The sequence below is a fragment of the Xylaria bambusicola genome (assembly GCF_022495145.1).
Source record: "Xylaria bambusicola strain CBS 139988 unplaced genomic scaffold F5B22scaffold_15, whole genome shotgun sequence".
Lineage (NCBI taxonomy): Eukaryota > Fungi > Ascomycota > Sordariomycetes > Xylariales > Xylariaceae > Xylaria > Xylaria bambusicola.
Window position 1 is genome coordinate 120,449 of NW_025953568.1, and position 14,603 is coordinate 135,051.

A 14,603-nucleotide genomic window follows, 5' to 3' on the forward strand; every position below is an offset into this window, starting at 1 on the left:
CTTGAAAAAGCAGTGGTTTCGGGACATCGGCTGACGCCTCTCGAAGGATGCCATCAAACCGACACATCAGCACGGCGAAAGTGGTAAAGCAAAGCGAGAAACACGACACCCGACGACGAGGCGATGTGAGACTATACCTACTTACACGTACTTACTTACATCCGTGCCCTACCTACATACTTACTTAAGTAGTACTATGTATATATGTGTGTATATATGTATGGAAATATGTAAATATTAAGTGGTAGTATGGAGAGCTGACAAAGGGGCGGGTCTCGGTCGAGAACGAGGTTGCATCGAAGAAGCGAGTCGGAAAATTTATCATTGGCCCACGGTAAGCGAAACGGTCGAAATAGGAACTGGCTTCCGAGAGCGTTAGATTTGCCAAGACGCCATGACAGAACCACCAGAAGCGCAGTCGATGGGGGCACGCATCAAGGTTCTCGGCACCGACGCCATACTATAACATGATCACAAGTTACAGGTGCATTCAGGTACCTACTTATATGTATCGAGTACGAAGTAGGTAAGACAAAGAAGTCCAAGAAGGGAGTAGCTTTGGAAGGGGGGAGACAAGGCGAGACGAGGCGAGGCGAGGGAGAGAAAGATGAGGCTTTGAGTTAGCCAAGTAGGTACAGCACTTGGCTGTAGATCTAGATAGGTACTTACTTACTTACCTACCTAGGTACTTACCTACCTACCTATTTGCGGGTGCTAAACTATATATGTACATAAGGTAGTCTATACATGCACCTACTAGGTATGTAATACAGAGGTAGTAGATAGATGGAATTCAAGGATAATTCAGCATTTACAATGACCACCGACATATGTGTATGTATGTATGTACCTACCTCTCTCCCTGTCCGTATAAGTACTGTCCGTATAAAGCATAGTGGCGGTTGCGTTTGCGCCATGTCGAGCCATGTAACGTGGCAGTCGTCGTCCCGCTTCTTTGCCCATTTCGGGACCCTGGCCAGTTTAGCTCGCCGGGGTCCATTCTGTTGGGTCTCGTCTTTTCGGTTGCCGTTGAACCCGTTCAGACCCGTTCAAGAACCACAACCGTCCGGTCCACGAACCACTCTCGCCATTGCCTCCCTTACTTACATAGTATATATAGTGCATATAGTGCCTATTTTAGGTCACTGTGTACATGTATATGTAACTGGCAAAATGATTATCCTCGCGCCATGTTTGGCATCACATAGTCACTCTGCGTTCGACAGGCCGAGCACATCAATCGTTCGCCGTGTCGTGCGCCTTGAATTACAGCTAAAGCATTCAAATCTCTTTCCACGTCACGGTTCACATGGAAGGATTTCTCCGGCTTGAAGCACCGGCGGCGTGGCGTCTCACGGCCCTGGTGGGGTCGCCGTGCCACCCTCTGCACTTCGGCTGATGCCCCATGCTCACTTACATCCTCCAGAATCTGCATACCTACACTACATATGTACATGTACCATCTGCAGCGATGACATGCTAGACACGGTAGACTAGCGGTACGCACAGCAGATCCATGGTACATCATTCGGCCGGTCCGACAAGATCATATATATATATATATATATATGTGTGTGTGTGTGCACTTGATAGGGTTGTAATATAGGTGTCTATAAAAGATCGTCGATGCAACAGTGTCGGGGGTAATAAGCGTTCCCGCTAGTCCGTCGATGAAACTCTTTTTTAAAAGAAAAGGGCAGGTTTCCAGACATCGTCATTTCTCTGCATCACGCCTTGCATCGAAGGCAACCAATGGTATGTCTCCCGTAGCGATGACTGATTAAAGTCATCATTACTGCTACCTCAGGCTAGGGTCTAGCTTACATCTCGTTAAAATTGTCGTAATGGGGCTTAGTGCTGCTCTCTTGAGCCTCATGATTCGCGCTTCGTGCAGCAAATGCTCTCTGCAATGAAACAGCGCGGACCCGGACTTTGACGGATTTTTCAAACCCCTCCTTTTCGTCTCCCGTCGCACGCTACACGAGCAACAACACTATCGAAGACGACAAGAGGAGCTTAGGCATTCCTCCAAGAGCAAGAATGAAGATCTAGGTGGAAAGTATATGCATGGTGGTCTTTTAGTGGATTCACTAGCTGGATATTGCCGGGAATAAGGCAAATGAACCAGACACATCCTCAAGTGCTGGTCTTTCCATCAAGTTTTGTCGTAGTAGCTCTATCTTGCCGCGTACTCGAGCAGATAAACATTGTCAGCCTAACCTTCACCAACTGAAATGGGAAGTGGCGTGAATAACATGATTTTTTTGGAGTTACAGTTACCCTTTTCATATAGGACGACAAGACTCCTCGTAGCCGCATGTTTCTTAGTGTCAAGCTCCGGAAATGCGAGTTCCTGGGAATTAATGATATAAAAGATTAGTAACGATAAGGGCCTACCGACAGATCCTGGTGCCACAAGTGTCCGTCATGATCTGGTATTACATCGGGCGATTCTGATGACCTTTCAATCTTAACCTAGCCGAATGTCGGACAAGGTGTTGGACAAAGAGTTGATCTAACAGGTTTCTCCTGATCTGTACCACTGAATATGTCAATTATCCCGTGTGGCAGATACTCTTGAACGTCCAGATTCTGGTACGCAGATGTGGTTCATCTGGGGTAATCCATATGCGAGAAGCGACATTGTGTTTCGTCCATCAACAATCCAGACTTGATCACCGGCTCGATACACCTGTTATGACCCTCTTCTCTGATAGTTTATATAACCATGAATTATTTACTACAGTACACAGAGGCTAGAATTGAACCAACATGAGAAATATCAGTAGAGCACCCAGCACTGTACCAGCGATCTTGTGGTGATGTCAGTAAGCACACAACATTATATCGCACTGCTTGTATATTTGGAATCAGGGTATCCGGAGTTCATGGGGACATGGCGTTTTGACTACCGGCGTCAAAACCCACTCCCACATCCTGCAGAGTACACCGGCCCCGATACCTTAAAACTAATTAGTTATAGTATACCTGCAGAGACGACAAATACGCACGACATTAGCTTCATGGCTAAGAAATGGGAAGTTCCGCCATGATCCAGAGGAGGTTGATCCTTTAGCCCCCAATTGTAAATGAATGAATTGGGGCTAACTCAGCAAGCTGGTTCTTGGAATACCCAACGTGAACCGGTTAATGACCGTCTTGTCTTACTATAAACTGAAGCACTGCCTTTCTATGCATTACTATACTATAAAGGTAGGCATGGAAACAACTATTTGGCATTCGGGGTAGTCGCAATTGCTAGGGATATACTTTGTTCTGCGATGAGAATGAATCATTATTCTCAGTGGTAGTGTCAAATTCACGCTCATGCCGTGAACTAATTACATAAGCTACAAGCTTACTATTCTGGCCATAGTGCTAAATTATTCCTAGGGCGGACGATCGATTGCCCTTAGATGAATAACGGTATCTAATATCTAGCGTAGTTTAATTCGACAACTTCAGCTCGTCAAGGATCATATGCCACTATTTCATATGTAAATTGTCAACGCTAGATCACTAGCAGTTCCCGCCACTCAAGACAAGGAAAAGGCGGCATAATATTTTGACTCAAATATCGAGCCACTTTGTTAACGGAAATGTAGGAAGCGGGCATTATTCCGCCAAACGCCTCACAGGCGATTTGGGAAAATCTCTGGTTAGACCAGATTTATACAGCTCCAGCCTTGGTTTTCAGATCATGTCACACGACAACACACGTGTTGTGTGCAGCCCAAGGCCCTAAACCGCGCCCATTAAGCCTCTTTCGGACTACACATCAGCCACGCTGAAGATTCGAAAAGCGCCATAACTGCACTCTGCCATCATCGTTGGTTCGGCTGGACTACCTATGCTGGGCACGACAGAGCTCTTCAAACGCGCGAAGAAATCGAGCTTGTCTCTCAACAACGGTGTGCTTGGCAAGGGAGTCACTGCGCGCAAATTCATCTGAGGGATTATAGACAAGATAAGTGGAGGAAGCGGTTAGGGTCTGCATGCAGGTAGCATAAGTATCTATAGGTAGTTGCATACATAGGCAGATAATTGACTATGCAGCCTCGCTTTCCGAGAGATACCGCCTTTTGTTCTTCACACGTTTTAGGAGTTCGCTATCCTGTCGTAGCGACGTTCTTTGTAATGCTATACGGCTGAGCCCATGGAAATTCCGCACCGTATATCTTTGACTCGACTTGTTGGTTAGTTCAGATGATCACCTGCAGCTGTAATTACATTAATGTGCATGCATACTTGGGGGTGTTGGCGATGCGCCTGGGACAAACGAGCATTCAGGCCTCTGTAACGCCCACATCAGCCGATCAGCAACGGTCGCCTTGCAGTTTGGAGGTTTTGGAAAATGCGACCGTTTGGTCTTCCCTGATCACTTACGGCACTAGACTAATTGTTGAGAATTATATGTAGTTGACTCATCGTTCTGAGAATGACTTGGTGTCAAAAATCGGAGCTGATGTACATATATCATTGTGCAGAGAGCGTAGAGCTTTCGACATACGCATATAATATTCTATCACACAAGGCTGCTCGATGCTACTAGCTTTATAACAAAACGCATCGCTTATAGGTAATAATGAGTATATTGCTAATTGAAGTCAAACGTTGCGAAGGCTGGTTTCTTGGCGTCACAATGATATGCAATGTACCACCGAAAACTCAACAAGTAAGCCGTAAGGCGAGAGTTGAATGTGGAAAGCAGCGACGGGAATCTATGCAATATAGGCTTCTAGAGTTGTTAGATCATTCGGATGTACAAAGATCCTACTTAGTCTGTGCATAGCCATTATAGATGTTGGGGGTCTCGCAATCAGTATCACACCTAGCCATTTCAAGGGATTTATATAACCAAGCTATGGAACGGATGGTCTTGTTTCAAGCTCATTTATGTCCGTTTACTTGTAGATCTCCTATACCAGTGAAAGATTGAGTACATCATCAAAAGCAATAAGACATAAATTCCTCAGAAGTAGGCACAGCAGAATTTATATGGATTTTATCTGCGACCGACAGTTGGGTAGGGTCCTAGCATTACCTAGGTGATGTGCCTGGTATTTCCCATGCACGTAAGGTGAGTCCAAACCAATCTCACAGTTGAGCCATAATCAAGTAATCGGTAGATTCAATACTTGTCTCAAAGTCTCTGTGATATCAAGATATGGATCTTTTGCGCTGGTCGGGATAACAACCCCACCGTGAAATACAAAGGTTCCATACCACAATATTTGTCTTGTCTGTATTGCTGTAGGGAAATAATACGGTGTATAAGTAAAAGGGGGACTGTATCACACGCGACGGATACTGTTTCACCAGATAATGTGAAGGGCAAACTGTATCAATAAGCGAGTTCCCATATGAGAAAATGGAGTGTGACGGATACAACAAATGTTGAAGGAACTAACGACCAATCCATGTCAGCTCACCGTGGAAGGCAGGTTCGATATGTCCTAGGAAGATAGCTCTCCATGATTAAGGACTCTGATCTACCACACAGATCCGTTATAACAAGGGCAGCAATACTGGCCTTGGAATCTAGGTAATTCAGATTATAATGAACAACTAGGGCTGCATGAGTCCTTGACCAACCAACCCCTTCTTGGCTGTTGGTGGCTTGACTCGACTCTATATACAACTGGTCTGCCAGCCCGGACCGCCTAGGTCTCTGGGGTCTGTTTCAAGAAGCGAAGTCTGTATAACCTCACTTTCCAATATTGCCTGCATGTCTATGGATGATTATTAACAGCCTGCAATGGCTTTTCGTACGGCCGAAGTGCAAGGCGAACTGCATATTCAGCTGGCACAGAGGTTGCACGTGTAACATCCGTCAATCTGCCCCTGAATACTTGTGGTTCTCGCCCTCTGAACAGTGCGATTCTCAAACAAACCCCTCGCTAACTCCCCATTGCATTATAACATCGTAAAGAGTATAGACATACGGGGCCCGTTCTTTTCGGTCTTTTCCCCGTGCACCCTCGACCGGCGAGTGCAAGGACTACGTACACTACTATTAGATCGCCTGTCAATCCTCCGAAGTCCCGGATTTCCATTTTCGGCAGCAATCATTGAATTCTGTAAACACATAGGAAGGCTGCTTTGTTGAGACACATTACCCTGTCAAGTATATACGGGATGAACTCGCGAATCCCGGAACGTCCGAGAGTATTAGTCATAGTTGAGAGCGATGTCGATGGCACAGAATGCTGAACTACGACGGGAAACAATGGGGATTTTAGCATGAGAGTAATGGCCCTTAGTGTATTGAGGGCCTCTGGACATTTGCCCGCACATTGTAACATGTCTAGTTTCATTGATATTTTGACTGCTACGGATCTGACTTCTAGATAGGGTTCTTACTATGACAAGGGGATTGGCAACTTTCATAATGGCAGGCCCTTGAATCTAAGCAGATAATCTGGCGCCACCACGAAGGGTGTCTATTGTTACGGCTAGGATATGCCTGGTCTTCGTGTGTGTTGTTTCCCGAGAGCCAGAAACGCAGCCCTGCGAGGTAACAACTGACATAGCGCCGAAATTTAGCAGTCAAGTGTGTTTTCAAATTGATGTAAAGCAATCCCCAACATGTCCCGTGCTTAATCGTGGTCCAGGCTATAGGCTAAGCTTGGCCATCCCCTTCTCCTTCTTTTGCTTCCTCCGACTCTCCAGGATCAGCTGCTGACTTGAGGGCTGCTGAGTATAGTTCATGTATATTGTATCTCTTCATGGCTTCCCAGTCCTTACCGACAACACTCATACCACAAAAAGTCTAAGAAAACTACTCAGCATCAGGCTCTAACTGAAGAGCAGTTGGTGTAAAAACGCACCTGGAAGATCTCTATTATAATAACCTTGTCCGGGTTCTTGAGGTCTACTTTATGTCGTTTCGAGATCATGTTGGCGACCTTATCGATTACCTCGGTACGCTTCAGCGATGAATGTGCGCGCAATGTTGGGCGAATGGCATACTGTTGCGCCTGGTTAGATACGGGTTTGAGATAACGTGGGCTTGAACTACTGAAGTGAATGGGTGATATGGGTGATAAGAAGAGAGTGATAGGTATGGAAAGAGGTACTGTCTTCCTGGCCTTCAACTTTCTACTGACCGAGTAGGCTTCATTTTCGCCGTCGTTTTCAGTGTCCGTTTCATCATCGGCCATACGAAAGTGATCAGATAGAATCTTCTTAGCGACGTCCTCCAACCCCTTCTCAGTAGCCTTTCCAGTGAGTGTAATGGGGGTTAGCTTGTTAATAAATCGCGACCGCAGCAGCTTCCTATCGTTTGCAACGGCAGCGTCCTTGCAGATCTCTCGGACCAACTTTAGCGGGTCGACGGGCGCACGCGTACGCATGAAGAGAACACAGTCGACATTCATCCTTATAAGGTCAAACACAGAATTCTTCGTCTTATTCGCTGATTCCATGGTCGCGATCTCTTTCTCGATGGCCACCTCGATGTCTTCGGGCTCATCATCCTCCGCAGCATCATCGGCGGCATCGGATGCTATGCCGAACAACCTCTGGCCGTACTATTCAAATCCCATTTCGCCTGAGCTCATGAATCTGGTACGTGTGAATGAGTTTCTCACCTCTTCACAGATAGAAAGTATCTCGTCTGCTGCCTTCATCTCCTTCATTCTCTGACAGGTCACCCAGAACCCCATGTCTCCGACCTCAAGGGTCCGACCTTTGATGGCTGCGAGCTTTGCCTTATGACTGGGTGTCATCCACTTCCCCTGGTTGCCTCCCTGCAGATTGTTGTTGTCAACTACGCCGTCCAAGGCCGATTCGGACCAGAGTACTCAAGTCTTCCGTACCTTGCTTCTCTTTAAGCTGGAGCCCTGGGCTCCAGAAGCATCATGCTTTCTCTTCCCATTGGTCTCCATTGTCGCAAGAATTTAGTGCCCGCTTATATTTCCAACCGCTCTGCTGTATATGCCGACGTGTTTGTCTGCTGCGGCACAGGCGGGTTTGTCTTAGTTCAAACTCAGAATCTAGTCGGACAACATGAAAGTCTGGGGGGTCATTCAGTGCTCGTGGTGGCCCGTGCACACCGACCATAAGCACCTACTCTGCACCTCACCTACCTCAATTTCTCATGGCAATACACAGAAAGCCGCTTAAAAGATATTTAAACGAGGATAATCGAATAGACAGAATGAGTCCGGCATCAAATTTGATGTTTACCGCTCGGATAGAAGTACAAGCCAATGCCTCTAGAGTTTAGGAACGAGAAACAGCCCTTTATTGCACTAACCCAATCTCCAAGCCTTCCCAGCCAAGTTTGACTGTGCAATACTGAAGTACATGCAAGATGATCGCATGTGTAGCTCTATCATAAGTAATATGTACGCTTCTATATACACAAGTAATACTGCAGCTCCTGCTGACTATCTACTGGCAGAGCTACTATGTGCTGCATCAGGTCTAGATATGTATATGGATAAGTGAACCTACAACGCCCCCAAAGTATAATTTTCCCCGTATCCTGTGTCCCCATGCGCCTTCTAGAGCCTTGAAGAGCTTGTCTAAGATTCCATTTCCTCCTCGTATATTTTTACATTATTTGCATACTGTCGAATGTTGCTGATCACAGAGTCTTCGATCTCCTCTCCTCTCCCCGCTGCTACTCGTAATAATAGCTCATTTAGCGTTTGTCGGCCTAGGATATCGACATGGTCTGCTGAATTGGGGCCGCCTCGTGGGTTAAACCGCTCAGGTTGGTGCGGCATTTCGATCACTGTGATTTTCGACTTTGCCGGATTGTATCGATTCATCCGCCACCCCTTAGAGCACATGTAGCCCGTGCTGATAAGATTGACTGTGCCGTCACCCTCGCCCATGACGACTCCGTGGTCAATATCGTCAATTGTCAAACCAGTATCAATGGTGATATTGAGCTTCGTTTGGTGAGGAAAGTCAGGTGGTCGGTAATAGTAGGCTCTTTCGGTGGGTTTTCCCACACCATAAAAGCAGAATATTTTGAGATTGGGCGCCAGAGGGAGCCTGGTTTCCAATGGATTGATCCATTTGTGTGGTTGTAGCTCATTGGCTTCCACTTCAGCCCTGGTATGGGCTATGCCCTGGGAGTAGCTGCGAAGTATCTGGTCTCGGTACCAGTCATCGCTAGTATCTAGCAGGTAGTCTAAGGCGGTAGCAACAGTTAGATTCTTTTTGGGAGTCGTCCAATTCCCACCAGCCCGGAAATTCAGGAATGAGCCGAACGTGTGAGCTTGACCGGGTTTATCATCCGGTGCCCAGGTCAAGTTGCCCCAGACTGCCTCGCCACCTATCGGGAGCATGGATGAGATACCTGGCATGGCGCGAAATATCTCTGCACGCTCTTCTTTATTAAGGAACCGCTCAAGACCGTAGACAGCGAATGCGTTCAGCTGCGCTGTGTCTCGCATCTCGCCCGACAATAGTGCTGCCGTATCTTTTACAGCACCAAGCATACAGCCGCTAATATTGATCCATGCCTCGACGTGTCTATCTACCCAGTCGTCACCTCCCTTTCCACCTAATTCTGAGGCAACCCAATGGAAGAAGTAGAAAGTCACCTGAGAACCCATGCTGTGGGATGCGAGAACGACCTTTCTGCCTGAAACCTGGTGCGCCATTTCGATGTGGTTTTTTAATCGTGTAAAGTATTGATCTCGCACTTCAAGATTTTCGTATGACAGTCGCCAGTCATATGCAGCGGTAAAAGCATTGGTTGGATCATAGCCAAGAGAGGCTAAATTTTCGAATATCTTGCTCCAGATCCAATAGCCTGTGATAAAGAAGTCTGTCGCGTCGAAACCTTGAGCAGCTCGAAGTTTCAGACCCGGCGGATCCAATCCTGTCTTTTTATCCAGCATGATGTGTTGTTTCCACACCTCCTTGTCAGACAGCAGTGCCCTCATCATGGTCCAACTTCCCCATAGCCGCCTCCGGAAATAAGGCCGAGACACATTACCGGTGCCCCATGACTCGAGACCCGTGGAGATTACACCAGGCACCATGATGATGGGGTGATGGACGTCTAGACCTTCAGCTCGCGCTTTTACGCCCACAGAAAAGGCATCAGAACTTTCGATAAACTCGGCATTCGCCTTTGTTCATGGCGCCAGTACGTTAGTATAGGCCTCGTGCAAGAGGAGAGGCTTTTTACAACGTACTACCAAGTCTTTCAAGTCTGCTACAAAGTTCGAGGGCAGGACATCGAGGAGACTGTCCATGCTGAGCTCGCCAAACTCAGGAAATTCAATGAGATCATTCCTCTGCGCGAGTAAACCTGCAGCGATGAGCCCGAACAGACTGCCAAGTAAGAATATGAACGTGCTCCTCCTTTTGCGCGTGGGTGGCTGATCGCGTTGATGAATGATTTTGACTTTGTCGCCGGGTTTGACGGGGCTTTGATCGCGCGATGTTTGTGCAGACGGAGACGGAGACGGATCGATGCCGGCTGCGCGGCGACGAAGTTCGGAGGCCATTGTCAGATAAGCCTACATGACAAGGAGAACTCGAGTCGCTCAGGATCGGAAGACCGATGTCGTTGCGGGGGCAACAAAACGGAGAGTGAGTGGGTGAGTGGGAGGATTGCCCACACTGACGCTGTGTTCTGGTAGTGGAGAGTCGCGAGCCCGAGGTTGCTAGAGTAGAGATCTACTAGGTAACCTTCCTAGCTTTGATTATACATGTTGTGCCTGATTGACAGGTCCCAGCCCCCTGCAGTACCTACCTAGGTAGCTGTGCAATATGGCGATATGGATCTTCAAATTCTTTATCGCAGGCCGAATTGACGTCAACCGCGCATTCATTTTTATCTGACCCTGGTACAGGGTACAAGGTAATTATCTTGCTGGGATATTGGACAGGTAAGAAGAACTATGGATGTACATTGTTACGACGAAGTCCCACAGTGGAACGATCTTTCCTGGCCAATCAGCTGATCAGGTAATAGAGTCTCCTGTAAGAGTCAGCGATGGATCGGTACTTCTATAGGGTACTTGGTAGGTACCTATAGGTAAAATATACTTACTACCCTGAGATACCACCACTGCATCAATGCCAATAGGCTACATAGTACCACTGAATCTGCACTGAAGTATACCTAGGTAGGTAGTAGGATGTAGTACTAACGTGGTCTGTCTTCGCTCACATGTGAAAGTGGGCGCAAGAGGAGGCGGATGGATCACTCTGGTCGGTCTTGTCGCTGTTGTCTGTTGTCGTACAAGCTTCGGCATCTACGTCGTTCGTTATTGCTCCTCTACTTGTACATCAGCCCGGACTCTTGGGTGCGTGGGCTCACCGGCCTCTCTTTCTAGCTACCTAGGTACTCTCTTTTCCCTTTCTTTATCCCAGAACTAACTTCATTTATTCTACCACCCAGCTGCCCATGTCATGCACATCTTCAGTTATTTTAACACGTTTCGCAAATAACTATTAACGGTATTCTGACGCTGAAAGCTGCTCCAACCACCACTAGGCCCGTCGAGTTCTACGCCTCGTCTAGCTCATTATCGCGTGCGAAACTACCTGGATATGACCAATCTTGAATGTTTACCCATGGCTACAGAGATAGCTCAACCGGTCAACCCTCTCGGCGAACTACGGTATCTCCAATACGAACATTCCCTCGAGGAGAAATATCTACCGGAAATCCGAGCCTTGATATCTAAGGACCTCAGCGAGCCCTATAGCATCTATGTGTATCGGTATTTCTTGTACCAGTGGGCACACTTGTGCTATTTAGTGAGTCTCCGGTGTCTTACTTGACGTCTCTCTGACTGTGTCTCATGGGACCACCAGGCTTACCATCTAAATCTCTATCTTGATAGGCCCTGCACCCCACCGAAGATTCTCTCCTTGGCGTTATCATCTGCAAGCTCGAACAGCACCAATCACATTCGCCACCCACACTTAGAGGTTATATCGCCATGTTAGTCGTGTCTTCGGACTTTCGAGGAAATGGCATAGCAACTATGCTAGTCAGGAAAGCTATCGATGCCATGGCCAAACGTAATGCCGACGAAATAGTGCTTGAGACGGAGGAGACAAATATACCCGCTATGAGGCTGTACGAAAGTCTCGGCTTCCTCCGGACGAAGAAGCTTCATAGATATTATCTCAACGGCAATAGTGCGTATAGGCTCGTGTTATTGCTAAAACCCGGATATGAGAATGAGGAGATGAAGCCCCTAATTTGATGTGTGGCTAAAATCCTAGGAGGCTTTGCTTGAGTGTATAACCTGTTGGCCCATGGAAGATGCTGTGTAGAGTTCTTTAAACAAGTGATCCCGTGGATGAAAGCTACTTTGAGCGTGGCATTGACGAGACGACCCGACTACATTTTCAGGCGTTTTTGGGACCTTAAGAGTGCTCATGGTTATTGTATTGCTTCAATTTTGCATTGGGTGGCGTTTTAAACATTAAGATAGCATCAGGTCTTTTGGGGGAGGGGTTGATAACACTGCGATTGATTTATTATGAGCCGCATGAAAGATCAGAAACAAGGGTATCCGGGCTGGTTCGAACAGTCTCCAACCAGCAGAGATCGCAACGTCATTCTGCGTCATTTACACACTCAATGATAATTACGTGTTGTTCAACTACCCAGCAGAGATCGCGTGTCGTATATAGAAGCTCTAATTTCCCATGGGTTGCCAGATGCGATCCCTAAGTATGTATATGCATCTTTTCTTGGTTAGGACTAGAAATTCGCATGATCGGCTAGGCGGACTGACCAGGCTTGTAGTAGAGTGGCTTGCCTTTGATGATACCAAGCTGCTTCAGTTTCCTGGCTACTCTTGTAACGTCGCCTGTGTCTGAGAAGTCTGCCGTATAAACACAAATAAGGCGCTCTGTTCTTTGGTCAAGACGAGACTTGGTAGCTACCTTCGCAGCAATACCTAGCTCGTTATTTGCCGTGGCTTTGGCGACGGACTCCCAGACCTTGTCGATTTCGAAGATGGTGCAGAAGACCATCCACTGTATTGGTTAGCGATAAACTGATATGAGAAAAGTTCACCTCACCTTGCCGCATGTCACTCGAAGGCCCTTTGCTAATTCGAGGATATCCTTGGCAGCATCCATACCCGCTTTTTTTGTTTCCCGCGTGATGAGAGCTTTCGATATGCCGGGCTTCCTAGATTCGTGGATGAACGACGAGGCAAAATGTAGCCGTTCTTCCCCGGCTTGCATTAGCGTTGCGAGATCAGCACCTTCGTCTTCGGGAGCTTCATCTTCACCCCCGCGAACCCGCTGATTCTGGGCCTCGCTCTTGGACTTTCTCTTAATATACGGGTTACAAACCCAAATCCAAGAGTGGCCTGGTACCTGCTCCGTCGTCGCCGGCGGTAGTCGAGTGAGGAATGCGTCAACAGTTTCAGTGAGCTGCCACGCGTATTCATCGGCAGCGTAGGGATTATGAAGGTGTGAGGCATGCTCTGTTGTACCTTTCGCATGGAGCATTAGGGGTGTGTTGAGCTTGCCGTAATCTTGCCACCATTTGCCGATGTCGAACTGTCCGACTTTTTGCTTCAGATCTTCGACCTGATGGTCGTCGCCTAGGCCTCAAGTGTTAAGCAGAGTTGTAAGCCACAAGGTATTCACGCTTGCAATACCGTAGAAATCAGATTCATCAGAACTCATGACTGTTTTCAACACCCGTTGTAAATGGAGCGTTGTTATACGATTTGTGCTACGAACGATACTGCGAAGAGCGTCTCGCCCAGCGTTCATGTAGGTATGGTGTGAGAATAAGACTCTATGGATGGCTTTCAAGTACCTAGAGCATTGGGACCAGAAGACTGTAATGCAATATTGAAGGCTCCGTGTCTCGTTTTGATTATCTGCAGGAGCTTTAGGCTGTGTATGAGACAGTGTAGGTAGCGGAGTGGACAAGAGGACTCGGGAATCTCTCAACGATTGAAGGACTTTGGTAGCATATATATTGACATATTGACAGGAGATGCCAGGTTCGGATTTAACAATATCTAGGCCGTACCACAATGTAATGTGTGTGGGATGGTCCGTGGCAGACCCATGGCATCTCACACCGTAAACGATGCCGTACTCGCGAGGACATGCTATCCCATGTCTGCCCATGCACCTTCCCTAGAAACATCATTGGTCCCGCTGTCCTCGCCGCGTGCTCCCGTCAATCACATATGCGGTACGTGATCATAGAGATACCTAAATCATGTATAGTACTTGCAGAGTACCGAATCCGGTAGTTAGGTATGTAGGTTGTGTCAATGTTTATTAACCGTGACAAGGTCCCTGGCGGGCAAGAGGTTCTCCTCGGTCTCCTTGGTACTTCGTACTACTGTACATACTTCTGTAAAGTTGTTGTGTGTGTGGGGCGCGGAACAAGAACGGCTTCCCAGGCTCCTGGGATTGATGGCGGGGAAGCTTCCGAATGGCGGTGGGTCCATGGGCTTATCCGGCCGCTCTTAGCTCTTCCCACACCGCGAGCGAAGCGACGACACGACACGCGTAAATTGTAAATTGATATGTCACCTAGGTAATCTTTACAACTGCAACACCTACCCATCATAGATATCGGCAAGGGGGGCGGGGGGGGGGGGGGGGGGGGGGGGGGGGGGGGGGGGGGC

At 47.6% G+C, this 14,603-nt stretch overlaps 4 protein-coding genes across 4 annotated transcripts; 1 reads left to right on the plus strand and 3 right to left on the minus strand.

The window, feature by feature from the left end:
- Window positions 1–6,296: 6,296 nt before the first annotated feature.
- Window positions 6,297–7,977, minus strand: F5B22DRAFT_602004 (uncharacterized protein). The gene is made up of 5 exons (XM_047974651.1): window positions 7,821–7,977; window positions 7,593–7,751; window positions 7,110–7,532; window positions 6,831–6,971; window positions 6,297–6,772 (listed from the first exon to the last, which is right to left on the minus strand). The coding sequence occupies exons 1-5, from the start codon at window positions 7,887–7,889 to the stop codon at window positions 6,623–6,625; spliced, it is 942 nt and encodes a 313-aa protein (XP_047831814.1). The 5' UTR covers window positions 7,890–7,977; the 3' UTR covers window positions 6,297–6,622.
- F5B22DRAFT_602006 (Lecithin:cholesterol acyltransferase-domain-containing protein) lies at window positions 7,978–10,848 on the minus strand. The gene is made up of 2 exons (XM_047974652.1): window positions 10,164–10,848; window positions 7,978–10,097 (listed from the first exon to the last, which is right to left on the minus strand). The coding sequence occupies exons 1-2, from the start codon at window positions 10,476–10,478 to the stop codon at window positions 8,532–8,534; spliced, it is 1,881 nt and encodes a 626-aa protein (XP_047831815.1). The 5' UTR covers window positions 10,479–10,848; the 3' UTR covers window positions 7,978–8,531.
- A 705-nt stretch (window positions 10,849–11,553) lies between these two features.
- F5B22DRAFT_645419 (GAG protein N-acetyltransferase) lies at window positions 11,554–12,194 on the plus strand (the record flags this gene model as incomplete). The annotated part of the gene is made up of 2 exons (XM_047978580.1): window positions 11,554–11,739; window positions 11,826–12,194. The coding sequence occupies 2 exons, from the start codon at window positions 11,554–11,556 to the stop codon at window positions 12,192–12,194; spliced, it is 555 nt and encodes a 184-aa protein (XP_047831816.1).
- A 523-nt stretch (window positions 12,195–12,717) lies between these two features.
- F5B22DRAFT_645420 (uncharacterized protein) lies at window positions 12,718–13,638 on the minus strand (the record flags this gene model as incomplete). Its single annotated transcript, XM_047978581.1, has 3 exons — window positions 12,718–12,975; window positions 13,021–13,553; window positions 13,611–13,638. The coding sequence occupies 3 exons, from the start codon at window positions 13,636–13,638 to the stop codon at window positions 12,718–12,720; spliced, it is 819 nt and encodes a 272-aa protein (XP_047831817.1).
- Window positions 13,639–14,603: the final 965 nt, after the last annotated feature.

Coding starts and splice junctions, on each gene's coding strand:
- F5B22DRAFT_602006 (XM_047974652.1), bottom strand. CDS start 10,478: ATGGCCTCCGAACTTCGTCGCCGCGCAGCCGGCATCGATCCGTCTCCG. Junction 10,098..10,163: donor CAGACTTGAAAGACTTGGTA/GTACGTTGTAAA, acceptor CCATGAACAAAG/GCGAATGCCGAGTTTATCGA.
- F5B22DRAFT_602004 (XM_047974651.1), bottom strand. CDS start 7,889: ATGGAGACCAATGGGAAGAGAAAGCATGATGCTTCTGGAGCCCAGGGC. Junction 7,533..7,592: donor TACTTTCTATCTGTGAAGAG/GTGAGAAACTCA, acceptor GGATTTGAATAG/TACGGCCAGAGGTTGTTCGG. Junction 6,972..7,109: donor GCGAAAATGAAGCCTACTCG/GTCAGTAGAAAG, acceptor CAGGCGCAACAG/TATGCCATTCGCCCAACATT.